The sequence below is a fragment of the Aptenodytes forsteri genome, unplaced genomic scaffold (genome assembly GCF_000699145.1).
Source record: "Aptenodytes forsteri isolate BGI_AS27 unplaced genomic scaffold, ASM69914v1 Scaffold404, whole genome shotgun sequence".
Classification (NCBI taxonomy): domain Eukaryota; kingdom Metazoa; phylum Chordata; class Aves; order Sphenisciformes; family Spheniscidae; genus Aptenodytes; species Aptenodytes forsteri.
Genome location: NW_008795629.1, coordinates 3,182,900 through 3,197,122, shown reverse-complemented (window position 1 = coordinate 3,197,122; position 14,223 = coordinate 3,182,900). Strand labels below are relative to the sequence as shown.

Below are 14,223 nucleotides of genomic sequence, written 5' to 3'. Positions count from 1 at the left end.
CAGCCCCTTACTCTCTTTGTTCTCACCATTCGCAGCGTGGCTGGGGCGAAGGGGTTTTATTGTGGCGGCAGCGGGTGAATTCCTGCGTGCGCCTTCCCCGGGCCTGCTGCCCCTCTAATTGTTGTGTTGTCAGAAGGCGTGTGCCTCCGAAAGCCTTATCTGATTCCTCCAAAAGCCTTGCAAGCAATTCAGATGTTGACCCCTTGAGCGCAAACAACTCTCCGCCTGCCTTGGGGCATAGCCGCCAGACGAGGTTTAGTGCTCGTGTGTGTGTGCAAACCTGAGGCTGGCTTTGTCACCGGGGATGGAGCACCTGCCTGGGGAGGGGAGCAAGGGGCCAGGGAAGGTGAAAGGCTGGTGGGATTCGGAGGGGGAGAAGGGGAGTCCAACAGCTGCTTGTGTCAGCGCGGGGATAAATGCAAGGAGATTAATAGTTATTTAAAGAGCAAATGGGGACATGGCATTCGGTTGTGGCATGCGAGTGTATAAATGTGGTGGAATGGCTGCTCTGCTGGTAACATTTAGACAGATGGTCCCTGGACTGAAAGGAATGAAAAGGATCTTTGCTTCTCTTAAGGATATCTTAAATTTTAATGGGGCACTCTTTTTTTTTTTTTTTTTTTTTTTTTTTTTTTTTTTTTTTCCCCGGCCCCCCTCGGCGACTTCCAGGCAGCACCTTCGGCGTTTCCAGACTGTGCTGTCTTGTTAACACCGACTGCCCATTTGGACATCTTTCTCCATCTTAAGTAGCCTGGGATTAGAGGGAATAGTTTTTAAGTGAAAGCTGAAACGCTATTGTTTTGCTGTCTGTATGTCTGAGTTGGTTTAGAAGACTGTTTTCATCACAGCCGTCTTTTCATCATTCTGCTGGTTAGGGAGTGTGTCTGATGCTAATCTCCATGAGAAATGAAACAACTGAGTGATACTTCTACATTTTTGAGAAGTCTTCAGGTCTTATTAGGGTATTCTGGGGCAGGAGGGCAGGGAGGTTTGTTTTTTGATGAAATACAGAATTATTGAGCAGGAAAAAGACTGTTCCTGGTGCAGTACACCAGCATTCTGGCTCTTTCCATACAGAATTAGCCTCAAGGGAAAACACGTACCAAATGTCCGTTAAATAGGTCTTGGTTGGCTGAATAGCCTACAGGAGATGAGACATAATTGTCATCTGCATTGCCAAAGCTGCAATCTCCTTTTGGAGAAGAAGAACCAGTCTGGATCGCTTTCTCCTGAGTCAACTATTTAGCATGCTTTGAGTCCAATCACAGATACTTTCTTGCCCATCTAACAGGGGTGCTGGGCATCTATAACATCCCCGCTGTTACAGATGGGGAAACTGAGGCAGGGAGGGCAAATGACTAACCCGAGGCAACACAGAGAGTCACTGGTTCACCCAGGATTAGGGCTCAATATGTAATTGCTTTTATTACTCTGGTGCCCGAAGGCCTCAGACAAAACGGAGGCCCATTAAGCCGAGCGCTTTTTACATAGCGAGGAGCAATCCTTGCCCTGCAGACCTTGCTGCCTGAAGTAGGCTGAGGGTGGAGGGGGGGGCAAGGTGGCTTGCCCAAGGACACAGCGCATCGCTGGCAGAGCAAGGGAGGGAACCAGCTCTCCCTTGTCCCTGCAGACCATCCCAGCTCCCAAAATGAAGTCCCCTATGCCGTTCCCCACCGGACCTTCTCCTTCCCACCACAGCTTGTATTAACAAGCTGATCTGTCTCTGGAAAGTCTGATGTGCCTTGCTGAAGACCCAACAGCACCAGGCTCACCTTGGGCTTTTAATTAAAACCTCATAAAATATCAGCCTCTTCCAGTGAAACAGAGACAGAAACCTAAGGAAGAGCTCTATTTGGTGGCTCAAATTTCTCTACCTCCTCCTCTTCTGGAAGGACAGCTGGCAGCGCAAAGTGTTTGGGTGTAGGGAGGGCACTTCATCCTTGCAAAAGGACCAGCCTGTTTTCCTCCATGGCTGAAGTGACTGGAGAAACTCAGTGTTAAATGGCTTGTCCAAGGTCCCTGGGAAGCTTGGCAGGTAGCTTGTGCCATTCCCTTTCAGGTCCTTGGAAGAGTGATGATGTGCTTGAAGTTTCATTAGGGCCGGTGGGATTCCTAGTATTGGGAAAGCTTTTTGTTATGGGTCTTGCTGTTGGTGCTCTGACTCGGGGAGCCTTTGTTGCTTGGCTGATATTACAGACTTGTCTCTGGAAAAGGAGCAACTGTTGGAAAGAAGAGGGAAGTCTGGAGCAGACTGGCTGAAGTACTGGGAGATACATGAGCTTGATGGCTCTGGATGGGATTGAAGACGTAGGATGTGGAGGGGCATGAGGTGCTTGAACCCTTGAACAAGGGGAAGAGCCTGAGCCCCTTCTGCCATGTCAGCTGCTAACTGCAGAACCAGGTGTGTGTATCGCTGTGTGTTCCTGGGTGATCCCAGAGCTGTTGGGGCTGGGTACCACAAACTTTTTGGATGCTGCTCTCTCCCTAAGCTGGGCACAAACAATGCCCTTTGGACACACGCAAGGAAGAGACTGTGTACCTGGCTGAACCCCGTGTATGGCTCACCTGCTGCCCTGTCTCCGTGGCCAACGCTGGGTCTTTTGGAGGAATAAAAGATTGGGGTAGTTGTGTAACTCTCTCTCCTCAGAGCATTTTCCCAGCTTCCAACTGTTTGTGGTTCAGAATTTTAAAATCGGATATGCTGCCTTGATGGATTTTTCTCCAGCAGAAATTGTCTGATGCCTTTTTGAACATATGTAGGCTTTTAGTATCCGCAGCATTTTGTAGCAGAAAATCCATGTCTGTTTGTGGGCTTTGTGAAGAATCACTCTGTGTGTGTTCAAATCCTGCTCAAGATGTTTTCTTGTCCACTAACTCCTCTATTAAGAGAGCATGAAAATTCATTTCCTATTTGCTTTTTTCCATATTGTTTAGGAATTTATCCACTTCTGTCATATTGCGTTCCACCTCTCTCCTCATTGTCTCTTTTCCAGGCTGAAAAGTTGTCATCTACTGTTGCGTTACAGGAAGGCATTGAAAGAGTTTGCTCATTCTTGTCACCTTTCTCTGAAATTTTTTCCACTCTCATCTCTTTGAGAGGGGGACCAGGGCTGCACATAAAATTTAGGGCATTAGGCATGTGATTTTTCTGCTAACCTCCCCCTGATCTAGCCTTTGCCTTTCTGTACTCCATTCTCTAGCTTTTGTTTTCGATGCCTTCAATTGTTTCGTATGTCATTTGTACCTGGAGGCTACTTCTGGGCCACAATCACGTCTGCTCATTTAAGTGCAACACGCTGTGCAACTGCTGGTGCTTAAGTATGTGGGGAAGCCTTCCATGCTGTGAGCTACCATGCTGCTTGACGAGACCTTTAATTCCTTTCTACTACTGTCTGTGACCGGTCACTGGGAATTGAGTGCATGGTACAACCTGGGTAAGTGCTATGAACCTTTTCTCCAGTGAGTCACACTTCAGTGTGGTTACTACCTGAGTTAAAGGTCCCAAATGCCACCATGAGTAGCAGGATCGGACCCATGAGAAGAGGAGCAATCTTTGTGTAGAGCGTGAGACCGTCAGAGGCAATGTAGCCTTGTACAAGCTAGAGCCAGCTGCACTGTAATGAACCTAGTGATTTTTATCAGATTATAGCAGTTTCTTCAAAAGGGTCTCAGTCTGGGTGTTGCTAGACATAGGGAGCCTGTCTCCTCGTGATGGCTTGCTGCCTGCGAATCACCTCCTTGTTATGTGCAAGCTCTTTTCCCAGCTTAGCTGTTGATCTACTGTGTGGCTGTGAGAAACTTTACTTCTTTCTGTTTCAGCCACTGATGTAAAATGGGGCATATCCTTTGCAAATCTCCCTCCTCTTGGTGTGACACGTGTTCGATGGTGCTGAGATCGTGCTGTGCATCCTCCATTGTGAAGGCTGTGCCATGGCTAGCCAGCCTGTGCTAACGTTGCTTCTGTAACAGTCCTGTGCATCTCTTTGCCTCTAGCCGCAGTACACGAACCTGGGGCTCCTGAACAGCATGGACCAGCAGATCCAGAATGGCTCTTCCTCCACCAGCCCCTACAACACGGAGCACGCGCAGAACAGTGTCACGGCCCCCTCACCTTACGCCCAGCCCAGCTCGACTTTTGATGCCCTCTCGCCCTCCCCAGCCATCCCTTCCAACACAGACTACCCAGGACCTCACAGCTTCGATGTATCATTTCAACAGTCCAGCACAGCAAAGTCAGCAACGTGGACGGTAAGGACGCAGCATCGCTTTTGCTCCCTCTCTGGCTTCAGTCACGATGCTACTGGTGACATTGTTCTTAGGATACATATCCAGCTTGTGCAAGAACGGAGTGACCCGTGTCCTCTTCAGTGCATGACATGTCACACAGAAGGGAGAGATTTATCTTGGCTGCTCCGGGAGGGTGTGGTGGGAACTTAACCCCCAATAATATCACTAAATCCTAGGTGAATAAAATGCCTCGCAAAAAGACAGTCACCTAAAGACTGTATGTGATGAAACAGTGGCTCTCCATTTGGGTCTAGCAGGTGTGCTGGAACAAAATGTGGGGTGGGCATAAGCATGGCTTCAGCGCTTCCCTTCGCTTTCTTCACCTTCCATGGGTTTGCGTAAGGTTTGGCATGCGGGGCTGTGCCGGCAGGATGGAGGTGGTGCCTCCCCCGCTCCGACCCATGGTATGCGGGGCTTTCTCTCTCTCTGTGTCCTTGTCCTCTTGCAGCTGGTGTGGGAACCCCAGTGCCATCAGCTCGGGTCAGCCCTGCGGTGTTTGGATTATTTATATATATATATTTTTTTTTTTTTTTTACTTAACACTCTGCTCTTGCTGTCAGAATAGTCCCTTTCTTACAAAAAAAAAAAATGTATGGAGCTTGAAATTTGAAGCCCAGCTCTTGATTTTTGGTGGAGCTGGCTTGATTGTTCAAGCTCTAGAAACTATGTAGCCCAGGGCACAGCACTGCTGGAGCTGTATGTCCTATTGTGGTTTAGGGCTCTAGAGTAGAGATGTTTGCAGTGGAGACTATTGCTGTCTTAAAGATGTTCAATATTTGCTTTCCTCTCCTTTGCGCACTTGGAGTAGGTGCAGTGAATAATGCCCTACCTCATGGTACCTGAATAAAAGCAGGGACTCAATTTTTTAACTTTTTTTTTTTAAAGAAAAAAAGGTACATTTTTTACCAAAAGCTAAAAGCATTACAATAGTGTGGGTTTTTTTTTTCTTTTTTAATCTGAGGAACTACTTTGATCTCAATTTAAATACGATCTAGCAGGAATTGAAACTAATAAACAAACTCCTAGCCACTGCTGCCAGCAAAGCAGCGGAGCCCATGTGCTCCACGCTGGAAAAAGATGCCAGATAACAATAAATTACTGTAAGTTTGCATCCTTTTCCAGTAAAATTTGTCTAGAACTAGTAACAATAACCTTGTTCAGGAAATTGTGTTTCATGGGGTTAAAATGCAATAGATGCAATAGATCTGCTCAAGACCAAATTTGTCATTTGTTTATGCATAAAAGGGTGAAGGATTTCTAAATGAGGTTGAAATTGCACCCTTTCCTTATCTGCATTGGGAGTGATGCCCTGCTGTAGTTCACGCTTGTTTTCATGTCCAGGTTTCTCCACTTACACTACACACACTACTTGTTTTCACTTCCCTTTAAGTAAGGAAATCGTTGGTCAGTTCTACTTTCCATTTCTCAGAGCAAGAAAATGCTGCCCTTGGATTTTTGCAGACTGCTCTGGAGAGAGGGTCCTTTGAAGGAGATATGAAAAGACAGTCTCTTTTGATACGTATGGTACAAAGAATTATCTAATGCAGCTGCAGGGAACCAGAGCGTTTGATGCTGTCCTTTTAACTATGAAAAGCGGTCTTTTGAAATGAGGTTTGAACGTATGTAGCAGGCTGTTCCAGCAGAGCTGAAGATGAGCGAGCTACGAGCGAGCTTAAAGTTAAGCAAGCACTTGAGATGTTTCACTGTAGTGATCGTGGCTTTCTGGGGTAGAAGTGGAGGCTGACTTTTAATGTAGATCATTATGTCAAAGATCAGATTACATGCTGGCTTCAAAGAAATAAATAAAATTGCTCCTTGGTGACTACAGTCACCAAATGTGTGCAGCCTGGGGGCAGGCACGTTTAGCTTCCCCCCCTTTTCTTTTGCCCTAATGAGGACCATGCTACCAACACATGAAGATGTGCTCCCTGTAACTGTTGCAGTCTGTCTAGGGATAAGTCCGTGTATTTTACTAAAGGAATGGGGTCCCAAACAGCTCTCTGATCAGGGAGGAGCGAGCGCGATCCAGGTGCCCCTGCGCTGAGCCAAATGACCCAGATTTAGCTGCTCGTGCAGGAGCTGGCAGTGTGCTGTATGTTCACAGTGGATGATGACAGTCTTGCGGCAGTGGCTGGGGACCTTCAATCAATACGCCTTTCACAGTAGAGCATCTTTCCATCTTCGGAGCTCTGCCCTTCTGCTAATTAGTCCACCAACTCGTTTCACATGGGCTCTTGAGCGGTTGGTAATATGCGTTCGACAGCTTTATCAGTGGGGTGGGTGGGGAAGGACGTGAAGGCTCTCTTTCCCGTTGCCGTCCTGAGAACTGTGGAAACATGCGTGAAATGTTGATGAAAGGAGGAGTGATTGCCCCATCCTCTCAGCAAGAGCAAGTTCTCGGAGTTGCTCATCCCCCCCATGTGACTTCATACGCTTTGATTAATGCCTGTCGTCTTTTTTTTTTTAATGATGGATTAGGAACTTACCCAACTGGAAGGGTTTCTTCCACTGCAGTGACCTATTAAAAGTTTAATTACTTGATGGCCCCACCCTTATTAAGAGTCCAAAACTTGAAAGCCTTGTTTCTTAGTTCTTTTTTTCCCCTCTTGCTGTTCCCCAGGGCAACAGTATTAAGTAAGGAAATCCATTGTATCGCACTCCCCTGTTTGGGAGAGGATGAGCCAGGCTGACCCACCTTGCCCTGCTGGGAAGGCTCGGTGGTGACTGGCAGTGGATCTGCTGTCCTGGCTGACAGCGTACTCCGAGCTTCTGGGCTGAGTCATGTTAGATTAGGTCATGGGACTGAAGGTTTTGGGCTTGGTAAGAGGACTGGCTTATTTCTTCAAAAAGCAAGAGCTGCTTTCATGGGAGGATTAGAGACCTGTGAAGATGCTTCAGATTTCTAAGCCACTTTGTGCATTTAGCTCCCAACCTGCGTGCTTTGGAGGCAATAATCTGGAATCAAGTGTAGATCCCAAGGTTATTTCTTTTGGAGGTGGGGGAAAGGAGAAAGGGTACTTGCCGAGTACCTAAATGCTATGTCTCTGAAAACGGCCCTGGAATCATATCTTTTCCTGAAATTCTCCCCCCCCCGCCAAGTTCTGCAGACTCTTTCTAATGGGGCAGGCTTACTGTCCTAGGACAGTGGGCAGCCTTTGCCAAATCAGCAGGATAGGCTGGGAGGGAGATGAGTGTAACATCAGGATTGCGTCTCTGCTCAGGTTTGTGATGGGCTCCTAATTTGGGCGCGGGGGGGGGGAGGGGGGGGGGGAAGGAGGAACTGGCCAAAAATTGCAGAAACACTAGCTGCTGCTTGGTGAGAGGGTTATTTCATATGTATGAGCAGCTCGCTTTGAAAATATTACAAATTTTCTCTCTGAAGTCTTTCATGACCTTAAGTAGGAATTCCAGTAAAACATGCTGTCTAATCAGGTTAGCTCTTCATTTGTATGCAATGTTGAACTAATTAATGATGACAAATTGAGATTGGATTGCAGAGGACTTTATAAGCATCCTTGATTATTTTTTTTAATTAATGACCTGAGAACACAAGTAAGAATATAAGCAAGTTAATCAGTCTTTTCAGAAGGAAAATCTTTAACAATTGAAACTCTACTGAAGTGTTTAAAAACAAAAGCCTTAATAGTCTGAATTGAACAAAGTTTCTCACATGCATGCTCATAGTACAATAAAACCTTCTTGAAAACCACGCTGCGAAGGAACAAGCAGTTACCATTTTGTAATGCTGAGATAGGGAGTAGGTCGTTGAGGTAGAACGAGAAGCCCTATGAGCTGGGTGAAGTAAGAACTTATCCAGAACTGTGTGTCATTTATTGTGGGATATTTCCTCTGTGAGAATTCCCATATTCCCATGCCTTGCGATATCTCCTCCCATTTCTGCAGAAGAAGAAAACAAAGCATTTCAAAAGTGTGCCACCTCAGATTTTTTTTTTCTTCTCTGTGGAAGTAAGTTGTGTGCCCATCTTCCCCACCCACTCTGCCAATAAATAAATAAACAACTGCACTGGCTTTTCCCCCTAAAAAAAGATTTGGCAATCACCTGTCACTAGCAGAACCTGTTACATGGGGAAGAACATGATTGCAGTAGGAAAGTAAAAATTAAAATTGTATGTCAAGGTAAGTAAAAGTTAACATTACTGCCAAACGCGAGCTATCAAAAAATGAATCGGATCCACCCATCCCCATAAGCAAGATACCTCTTTATAAGTCATGAGACTCTTTTAAAAAGACAAACAGGTTCTTCTAATTCTCCCCCAGGTTTTTGAGCCTTTAGGGTGCATCTACTAAATCTTTTAAAGCTTTTCTTGGTAGTCACGAGGGTTAAGGAAAAAGAAGGCAGAAATAGCTTTAAGTTTTTAAATGAAAACTGAAATTTATTTGCAAGTTTTTGATTCTGCTGAAGACAGACACCCAGCCCTGCAAGACTTGCATAATTCAACTGTCGGCATTACCTGAGTTTAGCAGTTTATTCTCATGCCCTGCAGTAGGTTGGAGCTGAGCTGGGCTGGTCCTTGCAGGGCTTTGTTAGGAAACACGGAGCTCTGCAAAGCTGCAATCCGTGTTCCAGCCGGGCTCACTGGTTCTCCTCAGTAAACTCAGCTGTACCTACAGCTGCAAGAAAATGCTCAGATTTTGGACTCTTTTTGCTAGCAAAGCTGGATAACAGCCTGTGCAACATGCATGAAAGCAAGTAAATGGATTGTGCTGGCTGGGGTTAGTGCATTAGGAAAAGCTGCATTTTAAGGAAGGTGAAAGGAATGCACTTAAATTAGTCCACGCAAGCAATAACAGGTTTCCGTGGTTAAGACTACAGATTCCTTGGCTGGGCTATCTCAGTCTCTTTATTTCAGATTGATTCATTCCATTTTCGTTTAAATATATTGTGTCCTGAACCACCTGGTAAAATTGGGGAAATTTTTTCCCAATCTCTATAAAATGAATTAGAGGACAGCATAGTGAAGCAGTGAGAGGGCAATTAGATGTGTGCATCGCCTTGACTCAACAGTCCTTAATTATGTGTTCAGTGTTCTCTTGAATAATCTGTTCAAATAGCACATTGTTTCAATAACACTGCTAATGTCCAGTATTGTCCTGGCTGCTGATTATCTCTGCATCATATGTGAAAACTTTTTTTTTTTAAAGGCTGGGGACTCCCTCAGTGAATATACATGTGGGGCTGTGCTAAGTGTTCATGTGAAATCTTAGCTTTGTTATTCCTTGGTGGTGTGTTGGTCAGTGCAATTTGAGCTTTCCAATTTTACCTTTTTTAAAGCTGTCAGGAGATGGGGAGTGGAAGCGGTCTCATTACAGGATTTTTACTTTCCCTGTCGTCAGAGGCTCCTAGTCAGCAATGATGTAGGCTTTAGCTGTTTGCACGGGGCAGCTGAGAAGGGTTCTTGTAAAAGAGAGACTCATTTGTGCAGAGGGTCTGCAGACCTCACCAAGCACTGAATTCGGTCACCTCCTGGCCACCCTGCTAATCCTTTTATGCCTCTAAATGTAGGCTTTCTCTTCAGCCCAGTTGGTTGCCCAGCAAAGTTAATTTTGCTGGTGATAATCCCCCTTGTTACAGCAGGAGTGAGGAAGGGAAACGATGCCTGTAATCCAAAGGGAGAGAAGCGATCTGGAAGGGGAAGGCAGCGGAGGAGGAGATGGGGTTGCAGCCTTCAGATGCACACGCTGTAGGCTGCGAGAGCTGATGCAATGGTGTGAGCTACGGGCTTGGCTCCCCACTGATCTCGGTGAAGCAGGAGCGCTTCCATATTTGGGCATTTGTCTCAGGTGAGAAGTGGTTAAGATTTGGCTTCCTCAAGCTCTCTGCAGCCATGCCTGCCTGAAGAGGCTCTTTCCAGCGCACACTGCCTCTTGGCATGGAGCAGGCAGGGCAGGCGTTGATTGCCACCATCGTTCTCATGCACGGAGAGGTTGTGATCACGCTTTCCTGCTTGAAGAGCTTGTGAAGTGTGTTTCCCTCTGTGTGATATTACGGGTCCTAACACTAAGGCTGTAGAGGCATATGTAACTTGTCCTAGGTCATCTACCTGGAAAGAGAGGAGCTGGATTGTTGTCTTTGAAGGAGGTGCCTTTCTCACGGCAGGGAGGTGTTTTCAAGCTAGCAAAGCTGGGAAGAACCAGTTCACCTGTGAGAACCAGCCAGGAGGGACCTGCTGGCTTTTGTTTGGGTTTTTATGCTTGAGTAGAAGAAGTTCTGAGTGCATTAGGTTCCCATTAGAATGTAATTGTGCTTTTTCCCCCTAATCTCTTTGTCATGTATATGTTGGTTTTATTAGCATTATCTTCTTCTGTTACTCCTTACGAGCAGTTCTACAGATCTGTGTAATAGTTTCCAGAAAACGTCGTGTGATGTGAGCTGTCTTGTTTCTTTTTCTTTTCCTTTTTGTATCCTTTGTTTTCTAAAGCCTTCCAAGGCAATATAGCCTCCCTATATTGAACCGCTGTCATTGTAGTGAGGAGTTTTGCTGTATGCTCTCTATTAGACCCGTGCCCTCTGTGATGACAGAGCTGTGCTGCGGTGTAAGAGCACGCTGTAAGGGGCAGTCTGTACCCCACGCAGCTAGCGATGCCCAGGAAGGATGAGAAGGGAAGTTATTTACTTCCTGATTATATGAAGTGGTGCCTGTCGGCACTGGGAACAGAAAATTTGGGTCTTTGACTTGCAATGGTGTGTGCTCTGCTCTTCAAACAGCACAGTTAGTGTTGGGCACCAGCATGCCCGACCTGCTGAGAAAAAGCAGGCTTCAGGTGGTGTGACTGTCCTTCTCTTCCAACTAGGATTTAGCCTCTTGATTACTAAGTTTGTGGCTGATTCGCTCCCAGTGTAACAGGAGACCAGTTAGAGCTCGCTACAGGTCTCCCAGGATCTGCAAGTGAAAAACACTGAGACATTAGGGTCAGACATACGAGGATGAAGAAAGTAGTCATGGGGAGGGGTTGTGTCCTCCACAGGGGCAGAAGATCCCTCTGCTGTTTTGTACAAGCAATTTCTAGTTGTACTGGCATCACGCTTCTTTATTTTCTTTTTTTTTTCCCCCCCTTCAGAAAATCTGTTTTAAGTTTTTAATTATTTTTGAAGAAAAATTCAGAGGGAGAGAATTAAGTGCAAGAACTTTTTCTTGTTCTTAATGAGAATTTTTTTGTCTATGTGGAGAGGAAAAAGTGTTAATTAAACATAATTGTCATCGATGCAACTTGCACAAAAAAGCCCCACCTACTTTCATGAGAAAGGAATAAAGAGAATCATAATCCTGGATTAGGTATCTTTCACTATATAAAAACAACACCGTGTGAAAAGGGGGAAAATATATATATATACACACACACACTCACACACCAAACATACCAATGAGCCTCCAGCAGTATTACCAAAGGAATTAACTTTACAAGAAACAGCCACAGGCTGGAAAGAAGCCATTTTTCAAATAAAAGCTGAATGAGACTTGTGGTTTCTGAGTACTATGAGAAGGAAGGGTTAAAAAAACATTTACAGATAAGAATAGCTGATGTTGGGAGATGAGTGAACATCCTGAAGTAGGGGAGGGTCACTATTTAAATCACCTTTTTTTTTTTTTCTTCCTCTTAGTTAAAAATTGGCTTCTACTAAGAACAACATGTAGGATTAATGTAGCACTTTAAATCTTCAAAGTGCTGCACAAACATTACTTCCCTAATCAGCAAACACCTTTGCTTGGTAGGCAAATCAGGAGCGCAGTCACCATTTTAGAGAAGGGAAACCAAGGCGCCAGAAGTGCCAAAATTTCCAAACTAGTAATTTTTTGGAGTGGGTTTTTTTGCCTTTTTTAAATGCCTTTTTTTTTTTTTTCGGTAGTGTTCAGCATGGGAACTGCCTCTAAGCTGGCTTGTAAAAGCTGCTGAGCTCTCCTGGATTTCACAAGTGCTAAGCATTCAAAGCAGCCCAGCAGAGCTCAAATGAGGCATTGGCAGAGTTGCCTCCTTACCTTTCCAGAGGTCACGGCAAGCTGGGCCAGAAGGGAGGCAGCCCACCCCGGGGCGAGGAGGGTTTCCTAAAAGGTTGCCGGTTTCCCCCATACCATTGAGCTGTATAACTTAAACTGTGTCCACTGAGCACTGTTAGAAGATATTTCAACCCCGCAAAAAACTTTGTGCAAAAAAATATCAGCGTGACTGTTTAATAAGTTACTTTTGGGCAAAGGTCTTCAGGTAGGCTGGTGTAAGAGGTATTGATCACCTTGCAGACAAAGACCGCCCTTGGAGATGAGCATTCCTTTCCTTAGGTCAGCTGAAATATCGCAGTTGTCATAGATATCATTTCCCTGCCAACTTGATACAGAACAAGCAGCAGTTTGGCGGTGTGCTGAAGCAAGGATAATTCTCTGTGTGTTGCATTGGTGGTGCTCTGTACACTGAGGGTTCAGCTCCAGTGCTTGGCAGACCATACGCTATGAAGAAATGTCCTACTTTGTTTAAAAAAAAAAAAGTGTCCTGGGTAGGGATGGCTTCTGTATAGAAAGAGCATGAACTTTGTTATGCAATGGAAATCTTTTCATGAGGTTTTGCTATGTGCAGGCGTGTCAGATTTGTTATTGTAAACACAATAGGATAGCTACCCAAATAAGAGCTTAGATCCTCTTGCAAATAGACCTGAGTATTGATACAAACTTTATCGCTTCCAGTTGTTAAAGATAATATTTAAACATTGGAGCAAAACTCGGTGGAGCCACAGGAGAGTGCTACTTCTCCCTCATTTTTTCTGATGTATTCTGTGAGAGGTTTTTTTTTTTTAAGGAGAGCAAAATATTACTTGTCTGATAAAAAGGAGTGTTTTATGATCTGCTGACACGTTAGCTGCTGAAATTCATCTAAATTCAGCTTTACAGAAAGCTGAAAAATGTGCTAGAGGAAACACAGGAAAGCAGCACTCGAAGGCTGACCTGTCTTTCCTGAATGAATGAGACCGGCCTTGGGTCTAAATTTTCTGGCTCTGTTTTCCCCATTAGCTGTGATGGTCGTGCTGCCTCGCAGCGCTGGAGAGGGCGATGCCCTCCCCTGAAAGAAAAGGACAGGGGAGCATCCCTGCAGGGGCTGCCACTCGGGGCTCTCCTCCCTGCCTGTTGTGTGCCCCGGGGTGCACCACGCTTTCCTCCTGGGGAGAGAAGCTGTGCTGCCTGGAGATGCCCTGCTAGGGAGCCGCATCCATGAGCAGTGGATTTGACTCCAAGCCCAGCCTCAGAGCTGTTCCTGCCCTGTCATTTAGATGTAATCTGGGTAATGTTGTGCAAGTCATTCCCTCTGTCTCCGTTCCCCCTCTTCCCCCTTTCCACACATCCACCCTCAAATTTGGGACTGTGTCACCATGATCCCATGTTGTAAAGCACTTAAACCCCTGATGTGAAATGCCCAGGGGGGACAGCTGGGGACTGCTACTTGCTGTGCATCCCGTATCACTAGCCTTAGCTTTCAGGCCTCTTCTTTTGACTTATTTACAGGACACTAAAGTCTTCTTACAAACTAACTTTTGAAGGAACCAAAACATATCTCCAGGCTAAAGCTTGAAAATGCCCGACTACCGGTTGGGTTATTGCTTCCCCAGCTTGAGATCTCCAGCGTTACCAGTGTCAGGCCCACCAGGTGTGAAAATTGACACAGAGGCTGTTTGAGGGCTATGGCATGAAGGAAAGCCTCTTCCTATTATGTAGCCAGAGCACAATGCTGTACCAGCACTGCTACGTTAGCTGCGGTGCCGAGCCTTGGCAAACTCACCCTGCCACTTGTCAGGGCTTATTAGCTCAACCATGTGAGCTGTGGCTGGGAGTTGACTTCCTCCTGACCCTGCAGCGGGAGCAGAGTGAGCCCAGGTTTGCTATCAAACCTGCACCCGGAGCTCCTTGGACCCCCCCCCCCCTCAAAACCGCGGGT

The 14,223-nt window shown here is 45.8% G+C and overlaps 1 protein-coding gene across 3 annotated transcripts in view; it reads left to right on the top strand.

Moving 5' to 3' along the window:
- The window catches only part of TP63 (tumor protein p63), a 107,530-nt gene that overhangs the window by 52,236 nt on the left and 41,071 nt on the right, over positions 1–14,223 (top strand). For all 3 annotated transcript variants that reach the window (XM_009282360.2, XM_019472875.1, XM_009282361.1), the window contains one exon: positions 3,994–4,248. In XM_009282360.2, the coding sequence (XP_009280635.1) occupies positions 3,994–4,248 (255 nt within the window). The remainder of the gene's footprint in view (positions 1–3,993; positions 4,249–14,223) is intronic.